This window comes from Pseudochaenichthys georgianus, chromosome 4 (assembly GCF_902827115.2).
Source record: "Pseudochaenichthys georgianus chromosome 4, fPseGeo1.2, whole genome shotgun sequence".
Classification (NCBI taxonomy): domain Eukaryota; kingdom Metazoa; phylum Chordata; class Actinopteri; order Perciformes; family Channichthyidae; genus Pseudochaenichthys; species Pseudochaenichthys georgianus.
In genome coordinates this window covers 44,812,636-44,831,646 of record NC_047506.1, presented here as the reverse complement: position 1 = coordinate 44,831,646, position 19,011 = coordinate 44,812,636, and the positions used below count along the sequence as shown (strand labels likewise).

At 47.1% G+C, this 19,011-nt stretch overlaps 1 protein-coding gene and 1 long non-coding RNA gene across 5 annotated transcripts; one reads left to right on the top strand and one right to left on the bottom strand.

Annotated features, from left to right (window-relative positions):
- Positions 1–2,529: 2,529 nt before the first annotated feature.
- LOC117445094 (uncharacterized) lies at positions 2,530–2,920 on the bottom strand. Its single transcript, XR_004551926.1, has 3 exons — positions 2,856–2,920; positions 2,723–2,756; positions 2,530–2,594 (listed from the first exon to the last, which is right to left on the bottom strand). It is a non-coding gene; the product is annotated as an uncharacterized lncRNA (long non-coding RNA).
- A 1,306-nt stretch (positions 2,921–4,226) lies between these two features.
- On the top strand, positions 4,227–18,978 carry c4h19orf25 (chromosome 4 C19orf25 homolog). Of its 4 annotated transcripts, XR_004551970.1 has the most exons (4): positions 4,227–4,434; positions 5,665–5,880; positions 13,576–13,954; positions 18,582–18,978. XR_004551970.1 is itself a non-coding variant. In XM_034081000.1 (3 exons), the coding sequence occupies exons 2-3, from the start codon at positions 5,739–5,741 to the stop codon at positions 13,746–13,748; spliced, it is 315 nt and encodes a 104-aa protein (XP_033936891.1). In that variant the 5' UTR covers positions 4,227–4,434; positions 5,708–5,738; the 3' UTR covers positions 13,749–14,389. The 4 variants fall into 4 exon arrangements, 3 of the variants coding, with proteins under 3 accessions (XP_033936891.1, XP_033936888.1, XP_033936892.1); XM_034081000.1 differs by lacking the exon at positions 18,582–18,978 and having other exon boundaries at positions 5,708–5,880; positions 13,576–14,389; XM_034080997.1 differs by lacking the exon at positions 18,582–18,978 and having other exon boundaries at positions 13,576–14,389.
- The last annotated feature ends 33 nt before the right edge of the window (positions 18,979–19,011 follow it).

Genomic DNA, 19,011 nt, shown 5'->3' with positions numbered 1-19,011 from the left:
ATTACAAAGTAGCAATGAGCTGTCATGTGGGTATATATTAATGCTATATATTAATGCTGCGCATTATCATCGCGTCGCGATGAAAGCAGTTCATAAAATAATATCCCCGGCCGTGTGTCACGACTCTTTGAAACATCTCTGTTCCCGGAAATGCATCCACGAAGGAGCCGTGGAGGACCGTGGAGGACCCATCACTGTATCCTCGGTTATAGCTCCTCCAGAGAGCCTCCTCGGCGCTCGATCCTCGAAGTGCATTTAGAGAAATGAGATGTCCTTCAACATGGCGCGCTGAAATTCATTTCCGGGTCACTACCGGAGGATCGAGGAGTCGAGGAGGGGGATTTGATGAAATGAGAAAGGGCCTTGAAGGCTTGGCTGCATGGATGTATACGGTGGCCAGCAGGTGCAAACGCGGAACAACGGCCCAAAACGCATACATAAGCAGGAAACACCTGCAAATTATGAAATGAAAAACAAACAATCCCTGAAAACAAATACAACAGAAAAACGCTGCATTTACAGAAATGATGCAAACTAAATACAACACACAAACCCCGAAAACAAACGCAACAAAAAAACGCTGCAAATACCAAAACGATATGCAAAGTCCAAAGCACATACAAATCCCAAAACACGTACAAAAAACATTCCGGAAGTGCTCCAGGCCTCTAGGGGGTGCGCTACGTGAAACAGATTGATATCTGACCAGACCCAGAAAGAACGAACAAGAGTGATGGAAATCGGGAGGAAAGAAAGTTCATTTAAGTGGAGATAGATATAGGAAGGTAAGTTTTGTTTTGCGTCATAGCTAGCGTTAGCTGAGGAGAGGAGAGCTTCACGTGAAGAGAAGATAAAGTGAGGGAAGAACATTGTTAAAAGAGAGGATAAATCAAGTGCAGGCAAATAACACAGGCCATAGTGAGTAGGCCTACCGCGGAAAAAGGACATTTTAATTCTTAGCAGTTTGTTTATATGTATATATATGTTGCAACTATACAGAGCTTTAGCAATTGCCTGTAACTATGGTCATGCTAATACAGCTATTGAATTGAATTGAGAGAGAGAGAGAAGTGACAACATGTGAAGAGGGACAAAGTAATGACTGGAGAGTAGTGTGCATTAGACATGCTCAAGAACAAATATAGAGAAGACATTCAAGGAGAGAGAGAGAGACAAAACACAGATTCAACGGATTTAGCTAACCACTATTTAGACTGTGTGTTTTTGATTGACTTGATTAAATGGATTAACTACATCAATGTGTCTTTTCAGGCCGCCATGTTTTGTCCTTTCTGTGGCCGACATCTGGGGACAGTTCAAGTGTTCTGTGGCTCCTGTGGCAAACATGTACAGTTTTTGGCAGAAGTTGAACACAACAGTAAGTTCACTTTTTTGTATTGTATCTGTTTCAAATGCAAGAAATAAAGATTCAACACACTGCTCTGTTTAGAATACTAATTGCAGATGCATACACTAGTTATCAGCATGAAGGACACATTTTTTCATTGTCTGTTTATGTGAAATATGTAGAAGCCATCAATAAATTGTAGACCAATGCATGATTAAATACACAAAACAGCTTATATTATACATTCATAATTGTGTATTAGTTCTATCTTTATAGAGAACATTATACATTTAGAATCAGATTTTGAGACGGTGAGCGGCTGGAAAGTCACACCGCCATGGAGCACAAACAGTTGCTGACGTGATGTTTTCTTCATTCTCAGGCATTCCATAAGGAGGGTCAGGAACTCACGGACCACCAGTGTCCCCTCCATCCTCAGTGTGTCCCTCATCATCAGTGAACTTAACTGACGTCTCATGAGAGGGGTCGAATGAGGCACCTTTGAAGCCGTGGATTGCTCCCTCCCACACACTGACTCTATTCATATTGAACCTGCTGCAAGATTTGATATTGTTGCAGAGAGTTCTGCAACAATGTGTGCCGCAGTCAGGTGTTCTGTGCTGGGAAAGACAAAGTGATGTATTGTAATATTAAATGATGAAGCTAGGAATAAGATTTACAGTATAGAATAGACAAATTAAGTGGTAATAGTAACAATTAATGCCTTTGCTCCATTTTGTCTTCTGGCTCAGACTGCTATCAATAATGAGAAGTGCATACACATTTGTGTGATTGCTGCAGTGAGAAGACAGTTGAATAATTATTTTCAAATACATAATATATGCATGACAGTCATATTTACAAAAGGATGTCGATCCTCTTCCTGTTTTTTTAATACATTGGGTTCTAAACTGCACTTTTGTCATACTCCTGCACAATCCTTGTAAACATTTGAAATAGATGCAACAAACAATATCTGATCTTTGAAACATATTTGTGGGTGTTTTTTGTATCGTCTTCACTAAGATGTCAGATGTTGTGGGTGTCATTTGGAAATGTATGAAAGTATAATTGTTCTGCTTCCTGGCAATGTTACCCACTGTGATTGGAAACAAACAAATGTAAAAATAAAGATACACACCACACAACTGTGTCACGATGCAACTGTCAACATCGTTTACCTATAGAAGTTGTTCTGACCCGGGGCAGACTGGACCTCTTCCTGGAATGGGGTTGGTGCTCCATCCTATTTTTACCCAGGAAATAAGTGCAGTTGATCTAATGACAGTGTCATTAGCACACAAAGGTATTTATTGATTTCATGTTCACAAATTCAAACCTACCTGGTATAATTACATTTTTAATTAGTCTTACCCGATCAGACGCTGGTTGTGGGTGCCTGAGAGGTCTGATAAAGGTAAACAACAAATATATTCAAACTACTGTACTGTTAAAACATTCTGCTTCTTGTGGCACACAATAATATGTTGACAATGTTTTATTTTACCCTGGCAAACTGTTGTCCATTCGTGGAGTGCTCACTTTTGGAACATTTGGAATGTCCCAAACCTGCATTCACACAACTGAGTGACAGAAATAAAAATAAATTCATTTTAATTAAGAATAAAAGCCACGATAAATCCAAACTGACCAAGGTACATTATATTGTTGACTGTCCTTTAACTCTCACATTAGGATTTACATTGGGGCAACCAACTCCTCTCTGCACCTATACTATATCTATATGATGTCAAGAGTTACATTTATGTGCACAATGCTGTCTCTTGACTTGCAAGCTCTTTTACCAAACAAGCTAACGCTAGCTGGGTAAATATGACGCTCTTTGTATCAAAACAAAACTTACCTTACATATCGACTTTTTCCACTTCGATCAACTTTGTTTCCTCCGGCTTCAATTTGCAGCACTCTTGTTCGTTCTCTCTGTGTCTGGTCAGACATCAATCTGTTCCACGTAGCGCGCCCCCTAGAGACCTGGAGCACTTCCGGAATGTTTTTTTTTTGTATGTGTTTTGGGATTTGTACGTGCTTTGGACTTTGCATATCGTTTTGGTATTTGCAGCTTTTTTTTGTTGCGTTTGTTTTCGGGGGTTTGTGTGTTGTATTTAGTTTGCATCATTTCTGTAAATGCAGCGTTTTTTGGTTGTATTTGTTTTCAGGAATTGTTTGTTTTTCATTTTAGAATTTGCAGCTGTTTCCTGCTAATGTATGTGTTTTTGGCCGTTGTTCTGCGTTTGCACCTGCCGGCCACCGCAGATGTATAATAAGAACTGGATACAGCGTGGGAGGCGGGGCCTAATTCATTCCTATGAGAGTTGCTCATTAGCGCATGATGATAAAATGGCCCAACTTTTGAGAGAGTGAAACGTCACAGATTACCCGGCATGCCTGAGAAGTACCCGTATGTGTGCTCTGCTCATAGCCCATGCGCAAATTGAACCAAAATGCTCGTTCACATCAACCTCTTCACAACGTGACTTCACTATTATTTAACAACTCTTTTTATTGGGTTCTTTTATTTGGGGTTAAGCACATTGTCAGAATAAGTGAGAAATGAATTTAACTTCTGTTAGACAGCTATATGCCATACATTGTTGCACACATTCACAGTAAATATGTATTCAGTATGATAGCTGTCTAACAGAAGTTTCTCATTTCTTCTGACAAATTGACAATGTACTTAACCCCAAATAAAAGAACCCAATAAAAAGAGTTGTTAAATAATATTGAAGTCACGTTGTAAAAACAATAACTCATCTCTCTCTCGTTTTATTTTTGAGCTTTGCCAAAATCTACTGTGTTAATGTTGTCCTACTTGGGTTACCGTCCGGAGTTGTCCAATATGGCGGACCATCTCGCACATGCGCACTGCAGATCGGGCAGAGCTGCAGATCGGGTAGTGACAACGTCAACTCATCTCTCCTGAGCTGGCTCGTGTTTACCCAACAGTTCTGTATTTAGCAGCATTTTGATCATTTCTCTTCCTGCAGTCCGGTGTACGTTTCAGAAGACATTCCGGAGAATTCCTGAGACCCGCCGCTGTATTTCAGAAAGACGACTAAACGCCAGTAAGCACCGGCTAACTAAACCTCCGGCTGGCTCAACAACCTGCGGAACTCCGTCTAACAGTTAAACACATTAGACCACAACTGCTTATAGGCGAACATTACACTGTATCGTATTTTACTGAAGATGTCTCATGAATCTGAAGGACTTTATGTTAAATTCGGCGTAGTCATATTTCTACGGGTTTCACCAATTGTGATGCCCAGACCAAATTTGCTAGCTAGTTAGCATATGTCCTCGGTCTGTAACGCTGGATGATGAGTTATTAATGTTAAATAAAAGAAGAAAGCTAGACGACACCACTGATTGTGAAGTTATACAGGTTTATGTTTATTAAGATAACTGGGATTTGTTTAGTGCCGAGTTTAATACTAACTGGTATTACTTCGGAAATGTATTTTGAGTCAATTATTTAGTTACTATAAAATCCATGACATTATTATTTCTTAATGTATCGGATAATTAAACAGCTCAGATGAAGGCTTCACGTGAAGGATCAGTGATGCAAGGGCATACATTAAATACAATGGTCGCTAATGAGCACCCTCTGAAGAGTGTCACTGTTGGAGTGGCAGACATAAGGCGCGTTCACACCGCAGTACTTTTCCCACTTTAGTTCCGATATAGTTCCGAAATGTTGCGTTCACAACAAAAAGAGCCGGAACTCAAATTAGTTCATGAGAACCTTTTCACCCCCTGCTAGAGAGCAGGGACTTTCGTGGGAGAAAAAGGTTCCTATGTCTGATTGGCTGGGCGGATTGCAAACCACGCCCCGTAAAACTCCCAAAAAGTTTTGTGAAGCCGCCATTTTATTATCCTCGCATTAGCATTAGCCCAGCGCAGAAACGCAGAGAGACTAACTTATGGCAACACAAAATAAAACATGCGAGCGGTGGAGATGAGGAGGTGTCGCCGTTCTGGCGATTTACTCGGAAGGCTTCAGTAGAAGCTGCTGGGACTCCCAGCAGCTTCTACTGAAGCCTTCCCCAAATCCGGGGACTTCCGGCCGGGGACTTTGGGCGGCCTGCCAGTAAACCCAAAGCAGAAGAAGTGACGTCAGCAGCTTCATTTGCCTAATCATCCCCCAGGGACTTATTCCGGTGTGAACGCGATCTGTACTTAGTTCATGAGAACTAAAGAGTTCTCATGAACCTTTGTGGGAAAAGTACTGTGGTATGAATGCGCCTATAGGGTCAGTTTCTCTCATTCTAACAGCACCGTTTCCTCCTTAGGATCACTGCTGCTGACCTCAGAATGTATGATGTTTGTGTGCAGATGCAGAAGGTGTAGCCTGGTCTGCAGCACAATGAATCTTGGTTCTAAAAACAAGAAGCGTGTGGTTCTGCCGAGCCGTCCAGAGCCCCCCACTGTGGACCAGATCCTGGAGGACATCGACAGAGCCCCCCCCAGTGACCCGGTCTTTAACATCCTGGAGAAGACTGGACACGGTGAGTCCACACTACCCAGCGTCCCCTGTGGTTTACTGACTCTTTTGTGGTTTGCTGACTGTCTTTTTCTGTAGCTTACCAGATGGTTCTCCCATATACTTAACTGACTTTTTATGTGTAGTTTACTGACTGTTCTCCTGTAGTATACTGACTGTTCTCCTGTAGCTTACTGTCTGTTCTCCTGTAGTGTACTGACTGTTCTCCTGTAGCGTACTGTCTGTTCTCCTGTAGTGTACTGTCTGTTCTCCTGTACTTTACTGTCTGTTCTCCTGTAGTGTACTGACTGTTCTCCTGTAGCGTACTGTCTGTTCTCCTGTAGCATACTGTATGTTCTCCTGTAGTGTACTGACTGTTCTCCTGTAGTTTACTGTCTGTTCTACTGCAGCTTACTGTCTGTTCTCCTGTAGTTTACTGACTGTTCTCCTGTAGCTTACTGACTGTTCTCCTGTAGCTTACTGTCTGTTCTCCTGTAGCGTACTGTCTGTTCTCCTGTACTTTACTGTCTGTTCTCCTGTAGTGTACTGACTGTTCTCCTGTAGTGTACTCTCTGTTCTCCTGTAGCTTACTGACTGTTCTCCTGTAGTTTACTGTCTGTTCTCCTGCAGCTTACTGACTGTTCTCCTGTAGCTTACTGTCTGTTCTCCTGCAGCTTACTGACTGTTCTCCTGTAGCTTACTGTCTGTTCTCCTGTAGCTTACTGTCTGTTCTCCTGCAGCTTACTGTCTGTTCTCCTGCAGCTTACTGACTGTTCTCCTGTATCTTACTGTCTGTTCTCCTGCAGCTTACTGTCTATTATCCTGTAGTTTACTGTCTGTTCTCCTGCAGCTTACTGTCTGTTCTCCTGCAGCTTACTGTCTGTTCTCCTGCAGCTTACTGTCTGTTCTCCTGCAGCTTACTGTCTGTTCTCCTGCAGCTTACTGTCTGTTCTCCTGCAGCTTACTGTCTGTTCTCCTGTAGCTTACTGTCTGTTCTCCTGTAGTTTACTGTCTGTTCTCCTGCAGCTTACTGTCTGTTCTCCTGCAGCTTACTGTCTGTTCTCCTGCAGCTTATTGTCTGTTCTCCTGCAGCTTACTGTCTGTTCTCCTGTAGCTTATTGTCTGTTCTCCTGTAGTGTACTGACTGTTCTCCTGTAGTTTACTGTCTGTTCTACTGCAGCTTACTGTCTGTTCTCCTGTAGTTTACTGACTGTTCTCCTGTAGCTTACTGACTGTTCTCCTGTAGCTTACTGTCTGTTCTCCTGTAGCGTACTGTCTGTTCTCCTGTACTTTACTGTCTGTTCTCCTGTAGTGTACTGACTGTTCTCCTGTAGTGTACTCTCTGTTCTCCTGTAGCTTACTGACTGTTCTCCTGTAGTTTACTGTCTGTTCTCCTGCAGCTTACTGACTGTTCTCCTGTAGCTTACTGTCTGTTCTCCTGCAGCTTACTGACTGTTCTCCTGTAGCTTACTGTCTGTTCTCCTGTAGCTTACTGTCCTGTCTCCTGCAGCTTACTGTCTGTTCTCCTGCAGCTTACTGACTGTTCTCCTGTAGCTTACTGTCTGTTCTCCTGCAGCTTACTGTCTATTATCCTGTAGTTTACTGTCTGTTCTCCTGCAGCTTACTGTCTGTTCTCCTGCAGCTTACTGTCTGTTCTCCTGCAGCTTACTGCCTGTTCTCCTGCAGCTTACTGTCTGTTCTCCTGCAGCTTACTGTCTGTTCTCCTGTAGCTTACTGTCTGTTCTCCTGTAGCTTACTGTCTGTTCTCCTGCAGCTTACTGTCTGTTCTCCTGTAGCTTACTGTCTGTTCTCCTGCAGCTTACTGACTGTTCTCCTGCAGCTTACTGTCTATTATCCTGTAGTGTACAGCCTGTTCTCCTGCAGCTTACTGTCTGTTCTCCTGTAGTGTACTGACTGTTCTCCTGCAGCTTATTGTCTGTTCTCCTGCAGCTTACTGTCTGTTCTCCTGTAGCTTATTGTCTGTTCTCCTGTAGTGTACTGACTGTTCTCCTGTAGTTTACTGTCTGTTCTCCTGCAGCTTACTGTCTGTTCTCCTGTAGTTTACTGCATGTTCTCCTGCAGCTTACTGTCTGTTCTCCTGTAGCTTACTGACTGTTCTCCTGTAGCTTACTGTCTGTTCTCCTGTAGCTTACTGTCTGTTCTCCTGCAGCTTACTGACTGTTCTCCTGTAGCTTACTGTCTGTTCTCCTGTAGCTTACTGACTGTTCTCCTGTAGTTTACTGACTGTTCTCCTGTAGCTTACTGTCTGTTCTCCTGCAGCGTACTGTCTGTTCTCCTGCAGCTTACTGTCTGTTCTCCTGTAGTTTACTGTCTGTTCTCCTGTAGTTTACTGCCTGTTCTCCTGCAGCTTACTGTCTGTTCTCCTGTAGTGTACTGACTGTTCTCCTGCAGCTAACTGCCTGTTCTCCTGCAGCTTACTCTCTGTTCTCCTGTAGTTTACTGCCTGTTCTCCTGCAGCTTATTGTCTGTTCTCCTGCAGCTTACTGTCTGTTCTCCTGTAGTTTACTGTCTGTTCTCCTGTAGTGTACTGACTGTTCTCCTGTAGTTTACTGTCTGTTCTCCTGCAGCTTACTGTCTGTTCTCCTGTAGTTTACTGCATGTTCTCCTGCAGCTTACTGTCTGTTCTCCTGTAGCTTACTGACTGTTCTCCTGTAGCTTACTGTCTGTTCTCCTGTAGTTTACTGTCTGTTCTCCTGCAGTTTACTGACTGTTCTCCTGTAGTGTACTGTCTGTTCTCCTGCAGTTTACTAACTGTTCTCCTGTAGCGTACTGCCTGTTCTCCTGCAGTTTACTGACTGTTCTCCTGTAGCGTACTGACTGTTCTCCTGTAGTGTACTGCCTGTTCTCCTGCAGTTTACTGACTGTTCTCCTGTAGTGTACTGACTGTTCTCCTGTAGTGTACTGTCTGTTCTCCTGTAGCTTACTGACTGTTCTCCTGTAGTTTACTGTCTGTTCTCCTGCAGCTTACTGACTGTTCTCCTGTAGCTTACTGTCTGTTCTCCTGCAGCTTACTGTCTGTTCTCCTGCAGCTTACTGTCTGTTCTCCTGTAGCTTACTGACTGTTCTCCTGTAGCTTACTGTCTGTTCTCCTGCAGCTTACTGACTGTTCTCCTGTAGCTTACTGTCTGTTCTCCTGTAGCTTACTGTCTGTTCTCCTGCAGCTTACTGACTGTTCTCCTGCAGCTTACTGTCTATTATCCTGTAGTGTACAGCCTGTTCTCCTGCAGCTTACTGTCTGTTCTCCTGTAGTGTACTGACTGTTCTCCTGCAGCTTATTGTCTGTTCTCCTGCAGCTTACTGTCTGTTCTCCTGTAGCTTATTGTCTGTTCTCCTGTAGTGTACTGACTGTTCTCCTGTAGTTTACTGTCTGTTCTCCTGCAGCTTACTGTCTGTTCTCCTGTAGTTTACTGCCTGTTCTCCTGCAGCTTACTGTCTGTTCTCCTGTAGCTTACTGACTGTTCTCCTGTAGCTTACTGTCTGTTCTCCTGTAGCTTACTGTCTGTTCTCCTGCAGCTTACTGACTGTTCTCCTGTAGCTTACTGTCTGTTCTCCTGTAGCTTACTGACTGTTCTCCTGTAGTTTACTGACTGTTCTCCTGTAGCTTACTGTCTGTTCTCCTGCAGCGTACTGTCTGTTCTCCTGCAGCTTACTGTCTGTTCTCCTGTAGTTTACTGTCTGTTCTCCTGTAGTTTACTGCCTGTTCTCCTGCAGCTTACTGTCTGTTCTCCTGTAGTGTACTGACTGTTCTCCTGCAGCTAACTGCCTGTTCTCCTGCAGCTTACTCTCTGTTCTCCTGTAGTTTACTGCCTGTTCTCCTGCAGCTTACTGTCTGTTCTCCTGTAGTTTACTGTCTGTTCTCCTGTAGTTTACTGCCTGTTCTCCTGCAGCTTACTGTCTGTTCTCCTGTAGTTTACTGCCTGTTCTCCTGCAGCTTACGGTCTGTTCTCCTGTAGTGTACTGACTGTTCTCCTGCAGCTAACTGCCTGTTCTCCTGTAGTGTACTGTCTGTTCTCCTGTAGTTTACTGTCTGTTCTCCTGCAGTTTACTGACTGTTCTCCTGTAGTGTACTGTCTGTTCTCCTGCAGTTTACTAACTGTTCTCCTGTAGCGTACTGCCTGTTCTCCTGCAGTTTACTGACTGTTCTCCTGTAGCGTACTGACTGTTCTCCTGTAGTATACTGCCTGTTCTCCTGCAGTTTACTGACTGTTCTCCTGTAGTGTACTGACTGTTCTCCTGTAGTGTACTGTCTGTTCTCCTGTAGCTTACTGACTGTTCTCCTGTAGTTTACTGTCTGTTCTCCTGCAGCTTACTGACTGTTCTCCTGTAGCTTACTGTCTGTTCTCCTGCAGCTTACTGTCTGTTCTCCTGCAGCTTACTGTCTGTTCTCCTGTAGCTTACTGACTGTTCTCCTGTAGCTTACTGTCTGTTCTCCTGCAGCTTACTGACTGTTCTCCTGTAGCTTACTGTCTGTTCTCCTGTAGCTTACTGTCTGTTCTCCTGCAGCTTACTGACTGTTCTCCTGCAGCTTACTGTCTATTATCCTGTAGTGTACAGCCTGTTCTCCTGCAGCTTACTGTCTGTTCTCCTGTAGTGTACTGACTGTTCTCCTGCAGCTTATTGTCTGTTCTCCTGCAGCTTACTGTCTGTTCTCCTGTAGCTTATTGTCTGTTCTCCTGTAGTGTACTGACTGTTCTCCTGTAGTTTACTGTCTGTTCTCCTGCAGCTTACTGTCTGTTCTCCTGTAGTTTACTGCATGTTCTCCTGCAGCTTACTGTCTGTTCTCCTGTAGCTTACTGACTGTTCTCCTGTAGCTTACTGTCTGTTCTCCTGTAGCTTACTGTCTGTTCTCCTGCAGCTTACTGACTGTTCTCCTGTAGCTTACTGTCTGTTCTCCTGTAGCTTACTGACTGTTCTCCTGTAGTTTACTGACTGTTCTCCTGTAGCTTACTGTCTGTTCTCCTGCAGCGTACTGTCTGTTCTCCTGCAGCTTACTGTCTGTTCTCCTGTAGTTTACTGTCTGTTCTCCTGTAGTTTACTGTCTGTTCTCCTGTAGCGTACTGACTGTTCTCCTGCAGCTAACTGCCTGTTCTCCTGCAGCTTACTCTCTGTTCTCCTGTAGTTTACTGCCTGTTCTCCTGCAGCTTACTGTCTGTTCTCCTGTAGTTTACTGTCTGTTCTCCTGTAGTTTACTGCCTGTTCTCCTGCAGCTTACTGTCTGTTCTCCTGTAGTTTACTGCCTGTTCTCCTGCAGCTTACGGTCTGTTCTCCTGTAGTGTACTGACTGTTCTCCTGCAGCTAACTGCCTGTTCTCCTGTAGTGTACTGTCTGTTCTCCTGTAGTTTACTGTCTGTTCTCCTGCAGTTTACTGACTGTTCTCCTGTAGTGTACTGTCTGTTCTCCTGCAGTTTACTAACTGTTCTCCTGTAGCGTACTGCCTGTTCTCCTGCAGTTTACTGACTGTTCTCCTGTAGCGTACTGACTGTTCTCCTGTAGCATACTGCCTGTTCTCCTGCAGTTTACTGACTGTTCTCCTGTAGTGTACTGACTGTTCTCCTGTAGTGTACTGTCTGTTCTCCTGTAGCTTACTGACTGTTCTCCTGTAGTTTACTGTCTGTTCTCCTGCAGCTTACTGACTGTTCTCCTGTAGCTTACTGTCTGTTCTCCTGCAGCTTACTGTCTGTTCTCCTGCAGCTTACTGTCTGTTCTCCTGTAGCTTACTGACTGTTCTCCTGTAGCTTACTGTCTGTTCTCCTGCAGCTTACTGACTGTTCTCCTGTAGCTTACTGTCTGTTCTCCTGTAGCTTACTGTCTGTTCTCCTGCAGCTTACTGACTGTTCTCCTGCAGCTTACTGTCTATTATCCTGTAGTGTACAGCCTGTTCTCCTGCAGCTTACTGTCTGTTCTCCTGTAGTGTACTGACTGTTCTCCTGCAGCTTACTGACTGTTCTCCTGTAGCTTACTGTCTGTTCTCCTGTAGCTTACTGTCTGTTCTCCTGTAGTTTACTGACTGTTCTCCTGCAGCTTACTGTCTGTTCTCCTGCAGCGTACTGTCTGTTCTCTTGCAGCTTACTGTCTGTTCTCCTGTAGTTTACTGCCTGTTCTCCTGCAGCATACTGTCTGTTCTCATGTAGTGTACTGACTGTTCTCCTGCAGCTAACTGCCTGTTCTCCTGCAGCTTACTCTCTGTTCTCCTGTAGTTTACTGCCTGTTCTCCTGCAGCTTACTGTCTGTTCTCCTGTAGTTTACTGTCTGTTCTCCTGTAGTTTACTGCATGTTCTCCTGCAGCTTACTGTCTGTTCTCCTGTAGTGTACTGACTTTTCTCCTGCAGCTAACTGCCTGTTCTCCTGTAGCGTACTGTCTGTTCTCCTGTAGTTTACTGACTGTTCTCCTGCAGTGTACTGTCTGTTCTCCTGCAATTTACTAACTGTTCTCCTGTAGCGTACTGCCTGTTCTCCTGCAGTTTACTGACTGTTCTCCTGTAGCGTACTGACTGTTCTCCTGTAGCGTACTGACTGTTCTCCTGTAGCGTACTGACTGTTCTCCTGTAGCGTACTGACTGTTCTCCTGTAGTGTACTGCCTGTTCTCCTGCAGTTTACTGACTGTTCTCCTGTAGCGTACTGACTGTTCTCCTGTAGCGTACTGACTGTTCTCCTGTAGCGTACTGCCTGTTCTCCTGCAGCGTACTGCCTGTTCTCCTGCAGCTTACTGACTTTTCTCCTGTAGTTTACTGTCTGTTCTCCTGCAGTTTACTGACTGTTCTCCTGCAGCTTACTGACTGTTCTCCTGCAGCTTACTGTCTATTATCCTGTAGTGTACTGCCTGTTCTCCTGCAGCTTACTGTCTGTTCTCCTGTAGTGTACTGACTGTTCTCCTGCAGCTTACTGTCTGTTCTCCTGTAGCTTACTGTCTGTTCTCCTGTAGCTTACTGACTGTTCTCCTGTAGTTTACTGACTGTTCTCCTGCAGCTTACTGTCTGTTCTCCTGCAGCTTACTCTCTGTTCTCCTGTAGCTTACTCTCTGTTCTCCTGTAGCTTACTCTCTGTTCTCCTGTAGTTTACTCTCTGTTCTCCTGCAGTTTACTGACTGTTCTCCTGTAGCGTACTGCCTGTTCTCCTGTAGCGTACTGACTGTTCTGCTGTAGTTTACTGACTGTTCTGCTGTAGCGTACTGCCTGTTCTGCTGTAGTTTACTGCCTGTTCTCCTGTAGCGTACTGCCTGTTCTGCTGTAGTTTACTGCCTGTTCTCCTGCAGTTTACTGACTGTTCTCCTGTAGTGTACTGTCTGTTCTCCTGCAGTTTACTAACTGTTCTCCTGTAGCGTACTGCCTGTTCTCCTGCAGTTTACTGACTGTTCTCCTGTAGCGTACTGCCTGTTCTCCTGCAGTTTACTGACTGTTCTCCTGTAGCGTACTGACTGTTCTGCTGTAGTTTACTGACTGTTCTGCTGTAGCGTACTGCCTGTTCTGCTGTAGTTTACTGACTGTTCTGCTGTAGCGTACTGCCTGTTCTGCTGTAGTTTACTGCCTGTTCTCCTGTAGCGTACTGCCTGTTCTCCTGTAGCTTACTGACTGTTCTCCTGTAGCTTACTGCCTGTTCTGCTGTAGTGTACTGCCTGTTCTCCTGTAGTGTACTGCCTGTTCTCCTGTAGCGTACTGCCTGTTCTGCTGTGGCTGACTGCCTGGTTGTGCTCCTTCTCAGACGGGTCGGACAGCGATGTGGACCTGAGGTTCCGGCAGTGTTCTCAGTATCTGGACCTGACGGAGCGGCTGCAGGAGGCTCGGGGCCGGCTGCAGCTGCAGAGGGAGGGGCTGCAGGTGGCGGGGGAGCGGCTGCAGAGCGACGTGGCAGAGGTCAGAGGTCAAACCCTCTGACCCGACTCTGCTTCTCTGCTGGGACTTTAACTGCCTTTTCTCAGTCCAGAGGGATGGTGGCTCAGCTGGGTCAGTCAGACCTCGCCGAGCGCCCTCCAGCCAAACAGCCATTGTAGGCAGCTCCATGTGAGGGTTACTGCTGACGGTGAGCTGAGCGGATGAAGGGAGAAAGCACCACCAGGCTGAGATCTTCACTGACACAATGGGTACAGACATTATCAACTGAAGTTGCAGTTTACTTCTTCATCAATACTAGACATATTGCCCTACGATCACAAACTGAACAATTACTAGTTAAATTAGGTCGATTTCTGCTTCTGCTGGTCCGGTGTTAAACTGGTGTGATTATGATGATTACTTGCCCGGGAAGCTGATGTGTTTCAGAGACGCACAGCGTCACACCAGAGCACTCCGCGTCTCGTTGGGTCGTCACATCAGAAAGGCGACAGTGGCAGTAAAAGAGTCTGGGATATCACTTCGCTGCTTAAGTACATATCCAACTGGTTTGCAAAGACTTTACAGTATGAAGTGATGTTATATGTGTCATGCTATGATGGACAGCTAACATATTCTCAGATAAAGTCTTTAATAGTTGACAAAGAATGTGATTATACTCAATCAAAATAAATGTAGCAATTTTAGCGTTTGTTGTTAATCCGATCTATGTACAGTTTTGCAATGTGTTTTGACTGAGCGTAAGGTTTTCCCTTGTTATATTGTTCAGTCGTGTACATTCCCATATCTTATTGTCTTCCTAAGTGATTCTGTACAATTCTGAAGTTCCTACATTCTCCATACAGTCTCACCCTGAAGGCTTGTGAGCGTCAGACCTCTCTGAGGCCATGAGGCTTGTGAGCGTCAGACCTCTCTGAGGCCATGAGGCTTGTGAGCGTCAGACCTCTCTGAGGCCATGAGGCTTGTGAGCGTCAGACCTCTCTGAGGCCATGAGGCTTGTGAGCGTCAGACCTCTCTGAGGCCATGAGGCTTGTGAGCGTCAGACCTCTCTGAGGCCATGAGGCTTGTGAGCGTCAGACCTCTCTGAGGCCATGAGGCTTGTGAGCGTCAGACCTCTCTGAGGCTTGTGAGCGTCAGACCTCTCTGAGGCTTGTGAGCGTCAGACCTCTCTGAGGCTTGTGAGCGTCAGACCTCTCTGAGGCCATGAGGCTTGTGAGCGTCAGACCTCTCTGAGGCCATGAGGCTTGTGAGCGTCAGACCTCTCTGAGGCCATGAGGCTTGTGAGCGTCAGACCTCTCTGAGGCCATGAGGCTTGTGAGCGTCAGACCTCTCTGAGGCCATGAGGCTTGTGAGCGTCAGACCTCTGAGGCTTGTGAGCGTCAGACCTCTGAGGCTTGTGAGCGTCAGACCTCTGAGGCTTGTGAGCGTCAGACCTCTCTGAGGCCATGAGGCTTGTGAGCGTCAGACCTCTGAGGCCATGAGGCTTGTGAGCGTCAGACCTCTGAGGCCATGAGGCTTGTGAGCGTCAGACCTCTCTGAGGCCATGAGGCTTGTGAGCGTCAGACCTCTCTGAGGCCATGAGGCTTGTGAGCGTCAGACCTCTCTGAGGCCATGAGGCTTGTGAGCGTCAGACCTCTGAGGCCATGAGGCTTGTGAGCGTCAGACCTCTGAGGCCATGAGGCTTGTGAGCGTCAGACCTCTCTGAGGCCATGAGGCTTGTGAGCGTCAGACCTCTGAGGCCATGAGGCTTGTGAGCGTCAGACCTCTCTGAGGCCATGAGGCTTGTGAGCGTCAGACCTCTCTGAGGCCATGAGGCTTGTGAGCGTCAGACCTCTGAGGCTTGTGAGCGTCAGACCTCTGAGGCTTGTGAGCGTCAGACCTCTGAGGCTTGTGAGCGTCAGACCTCTCTGAGGCCATGAGGCTTGTGAGCATCAGACCTCTGAGGCCATGAGGCTTGTGAGCGTCAGACCTCTGAGGCCATGAGGCTTGTGAGCGTCAGACCTCTCTGAGGCCATGAGGCTTGTGAGCGTCAGACCTCTCTGAGGCCATGAGGCTTGTGAGCGTCAGACCTCTCTGAGGCCATGAGGCTTGTGAGCGTCAGACCTCTGAGGCCATGAGGCTTGTGAGCGTCAGACCTCTGAGGCCATGAGGCTTGTGAGCGTCAGACCTCTCTGAGGCTTGTGAGCGTCAGACCTCTGAGGCCATGAGGCTTGTGAGCGTCAGACCTCTCTGAGGCCATGAGGCTTGTGAGCGTCAGACCTCTCTGAGGCCATGAGGCTTGTGAGCGTCAGACCTCTGAGGCCATGAGGCTTGTGAGCGTCAGACCTCTCTGAGGCCATGAGGCTTGTGAGCGTCAGACCTCTCTGAGGCCATGAGGCTTGTGAGCGTCAGACCTCTGAGGCCATGAGGCTTGTGAGCGTCAGACCTCTGAGGCCATGAGGCTTGTGAGCGTCAGACCTCTCTGAGGCCATGAGGCTTGTGAGCGTCAGACCTCTCTGAGGCCATGAGGCTTGTGAGCGTCAGACCTCTCTGAGGCCATGAGGCTTGTGAGCGTCAGACCTCTCTGAGGCCATGAGGCTTGTGAGCGTCAGACCTCTGAGGCTTGTGAGCGTCAGACCTCTGAGGCTTGTGAGCGTCAGACCTCTCTGAGGCCATGAGGCTTGTGAGCGTCAGACCTCTCTGAGGCCATGAGGCTTGTGAGCATCAGACCTCTGAGGCCATGAGGCTTGTGAGCGTCAGACCTCTGAGGCCATGAGGCTTGTGAGCGTCAGACCTCTCTGAGGCCATGAGGCTTGTGAGCGTCAGACCTCTCTGAGGCCATGAGGCTTGTGAGCGTCAGACCTCTCTGAGGCCATGAGGCTTGTGAGCGTCAGACCTCTGAGGCCATGAGGCTTGTGAGCGTCAGACCTCTCTGAGGCTTGTGAGCGTCAGACCTCTGAGGCCATGAGGCTTGTGAGCGTCAGACCTCTCTGAGGCCATGAGGCTTGTGAGCGTCAGACCTCTCTGAGGCCATGAGGCTTGTGAGCGTCAGACCTCTGAGGCTTGTGAGCGTCAGACCTCTCTGAGGCCATGAGGCTTGTGAGCATCAGACCTCTGAGGCCATGAGGCTTGTGAGCGTCAGACCTCTGAGGCCATGAGGCTTGTGAGCGTCAGACCTCTCTGAGGCCATGAGGCTTGTGAGCGTCAGACCTCTCTGAGGCCATGAGGCTTGTGAGCGTCAGACCTCTCTGAGGCCATGAGGCTTGTGAGCGTCAGACCTCTGAGGCCATGAGGCTTGTGAGCGTCAGACCTCTGAGGCCATGAGGCTTGTGAGCGTCAGACCTCTCTGAGGCTTGTGAGCGTCAGACCTCTGAGGCCATGAGGCTTGTGAGCGTCAGACCTCTCTGAGGCCATGAGGCTTGTGAGCGTCAGACCTCTCTGAGGCCATGAGGCTTGTGAGCGTCAGACCTCTGAGGCCATGAGGCTTGTGAGCGTCAGACCTCTCTGAGGCCATGAGGCTTGTGAGCGTCAGACCTCTCTGAGGCCATGAGGCTTGTGAGCGTCAGACCTCTGAGGCCATGAGGCTTGTGAGCGTCAGACCTCTGAGGCCATGAGGCTTGTGCGCGTCAGACCTCTCTGAGGCCATGAGGCTTGTGAGCGTCAGACCTCTCTGAGGCCATGAGGCTTGTGAGCGTCAGACCTCTCTGAGGCCATGAGGCTTGTGAGCGTCAGACCTCTCTGAGGCCATGAGGCTTGTGAGCGTCAGACCTCTGAGGCTTGTGAGCGTCAGACCTCTGAGGCTTGTGAGCGTCAGACCTCTCTGAGGCCATGAGGCTTGTGAGCGTCAGACCTCTCTGAGGCCATGAGGCTTGTGAGCATCAGACCTCTGAGGCCATGAGGCTTGTGAGCGTCAGACCTCTGAGGCCATGAGGCTTGTGAGCGTCAGACCTCTCTGTGGCCATGAGGCTTGTGAGCGTCAGACCTCTCTGAGGCCATGAGGCTTGTGAGCGTCAGACCTCTCTGAGGCCATGAGGCTTGTGAGCGTCAGACCTCTGAGGCCATGAGGCTTGTGAGCGTCAGACCTCTCTGAGGCTTGTGAGCGTCAGACCTCTGAGGCCATGAGGCTTGTGAGCGTCAGACCTCTCTGAGGCCATGAGGCTTGTGAGCGTCAGACCTCTCTGAGGCCATGAGGCTTGTGAGCGTCAGACCTCTCTGAGGCCATGAGGCTTGTGAGCGTCAGACCTCTCTGAGGCCATGAGGCTTGTGAGCGTCAGACCTCTGAGGCCATGAGGCTTGTGAGCGTCAGACCTCTGAGGCCATGAGGCTTGTGAGCGTCAGACCTCTGAGGCCATGAGGCTTGTGAGCGTCAGACCTCTCGGTGCTGGTGAGCCCATTGTTTGGATTGTCTGCAGTTAAGATGGCGACATCTGTTATTGCACTTTAAATGCACGTTTCTTCTCAAGTCCAGTCAGCTGAGCAGGTTTCTCTTGCAGTAATGTATGTTCATATCAGATCTTCACAATGCTCTACAATATAAGTGATGAAAGACAACCTACAGCTATGTGAAGCTATCATGAGGCTTCAGCAGGTTCCCAAATATAATCAAGTGTATTATTTCTATTCAAATATAATACGTGTATTTTATCAGGTGACAGTGCTTTTAGTGCAAAGCCCTTTAATCGCCTGCTCGCCTTTCCTGCAGAAGTGCTTTTACCTTAAAGAAGCTTATCTTTCTTCATTAGAAGAGGGCTGAGGAGCGTTGTGAAGGAGAGTCCAAGACAGAACACAAATCTCCACCCTGCAAAGACTAATAAAGCGCCATTTGAAGCCCAGTCTGCAGCTCCTCACTGACAGAAATATTTCATCTAGGAAATTGAAAAATCTGCTTTCTTTTGTTAGGACTGGAACTTTCAACAGCCTGCACGAGCTGGAGGCAACATCGAACATTATCGTGACCAACACATGTTTACTGTTTGGATCGACACCTTACTTTTGTTTTAACTGACTTAAAACATTTTGACCCTAAATCCAATAACAAACAAAGTATAAAGCTTAGTTTACAAGCAAAACAACAAGCTGTATTTACAACCAGGTACCAATTCAACACTGCTCACAAATACCGGTTGCTGATGCCCGCCAGCCGTCGACTTCTAACGTGGCGCCACGTGTCACTACTTCACATTATGATGTTGAGGTTTCTTGTACAGATTCACCTCATGTTCAGTCTAAGCCTCTTTATCAACAAGACGCATGGAATGTCTCACTACTAAATAAAAAGCACCATGTTGATGACGTCCTTTTTTTGTCTTCTCATTTAACAATGTCGTAC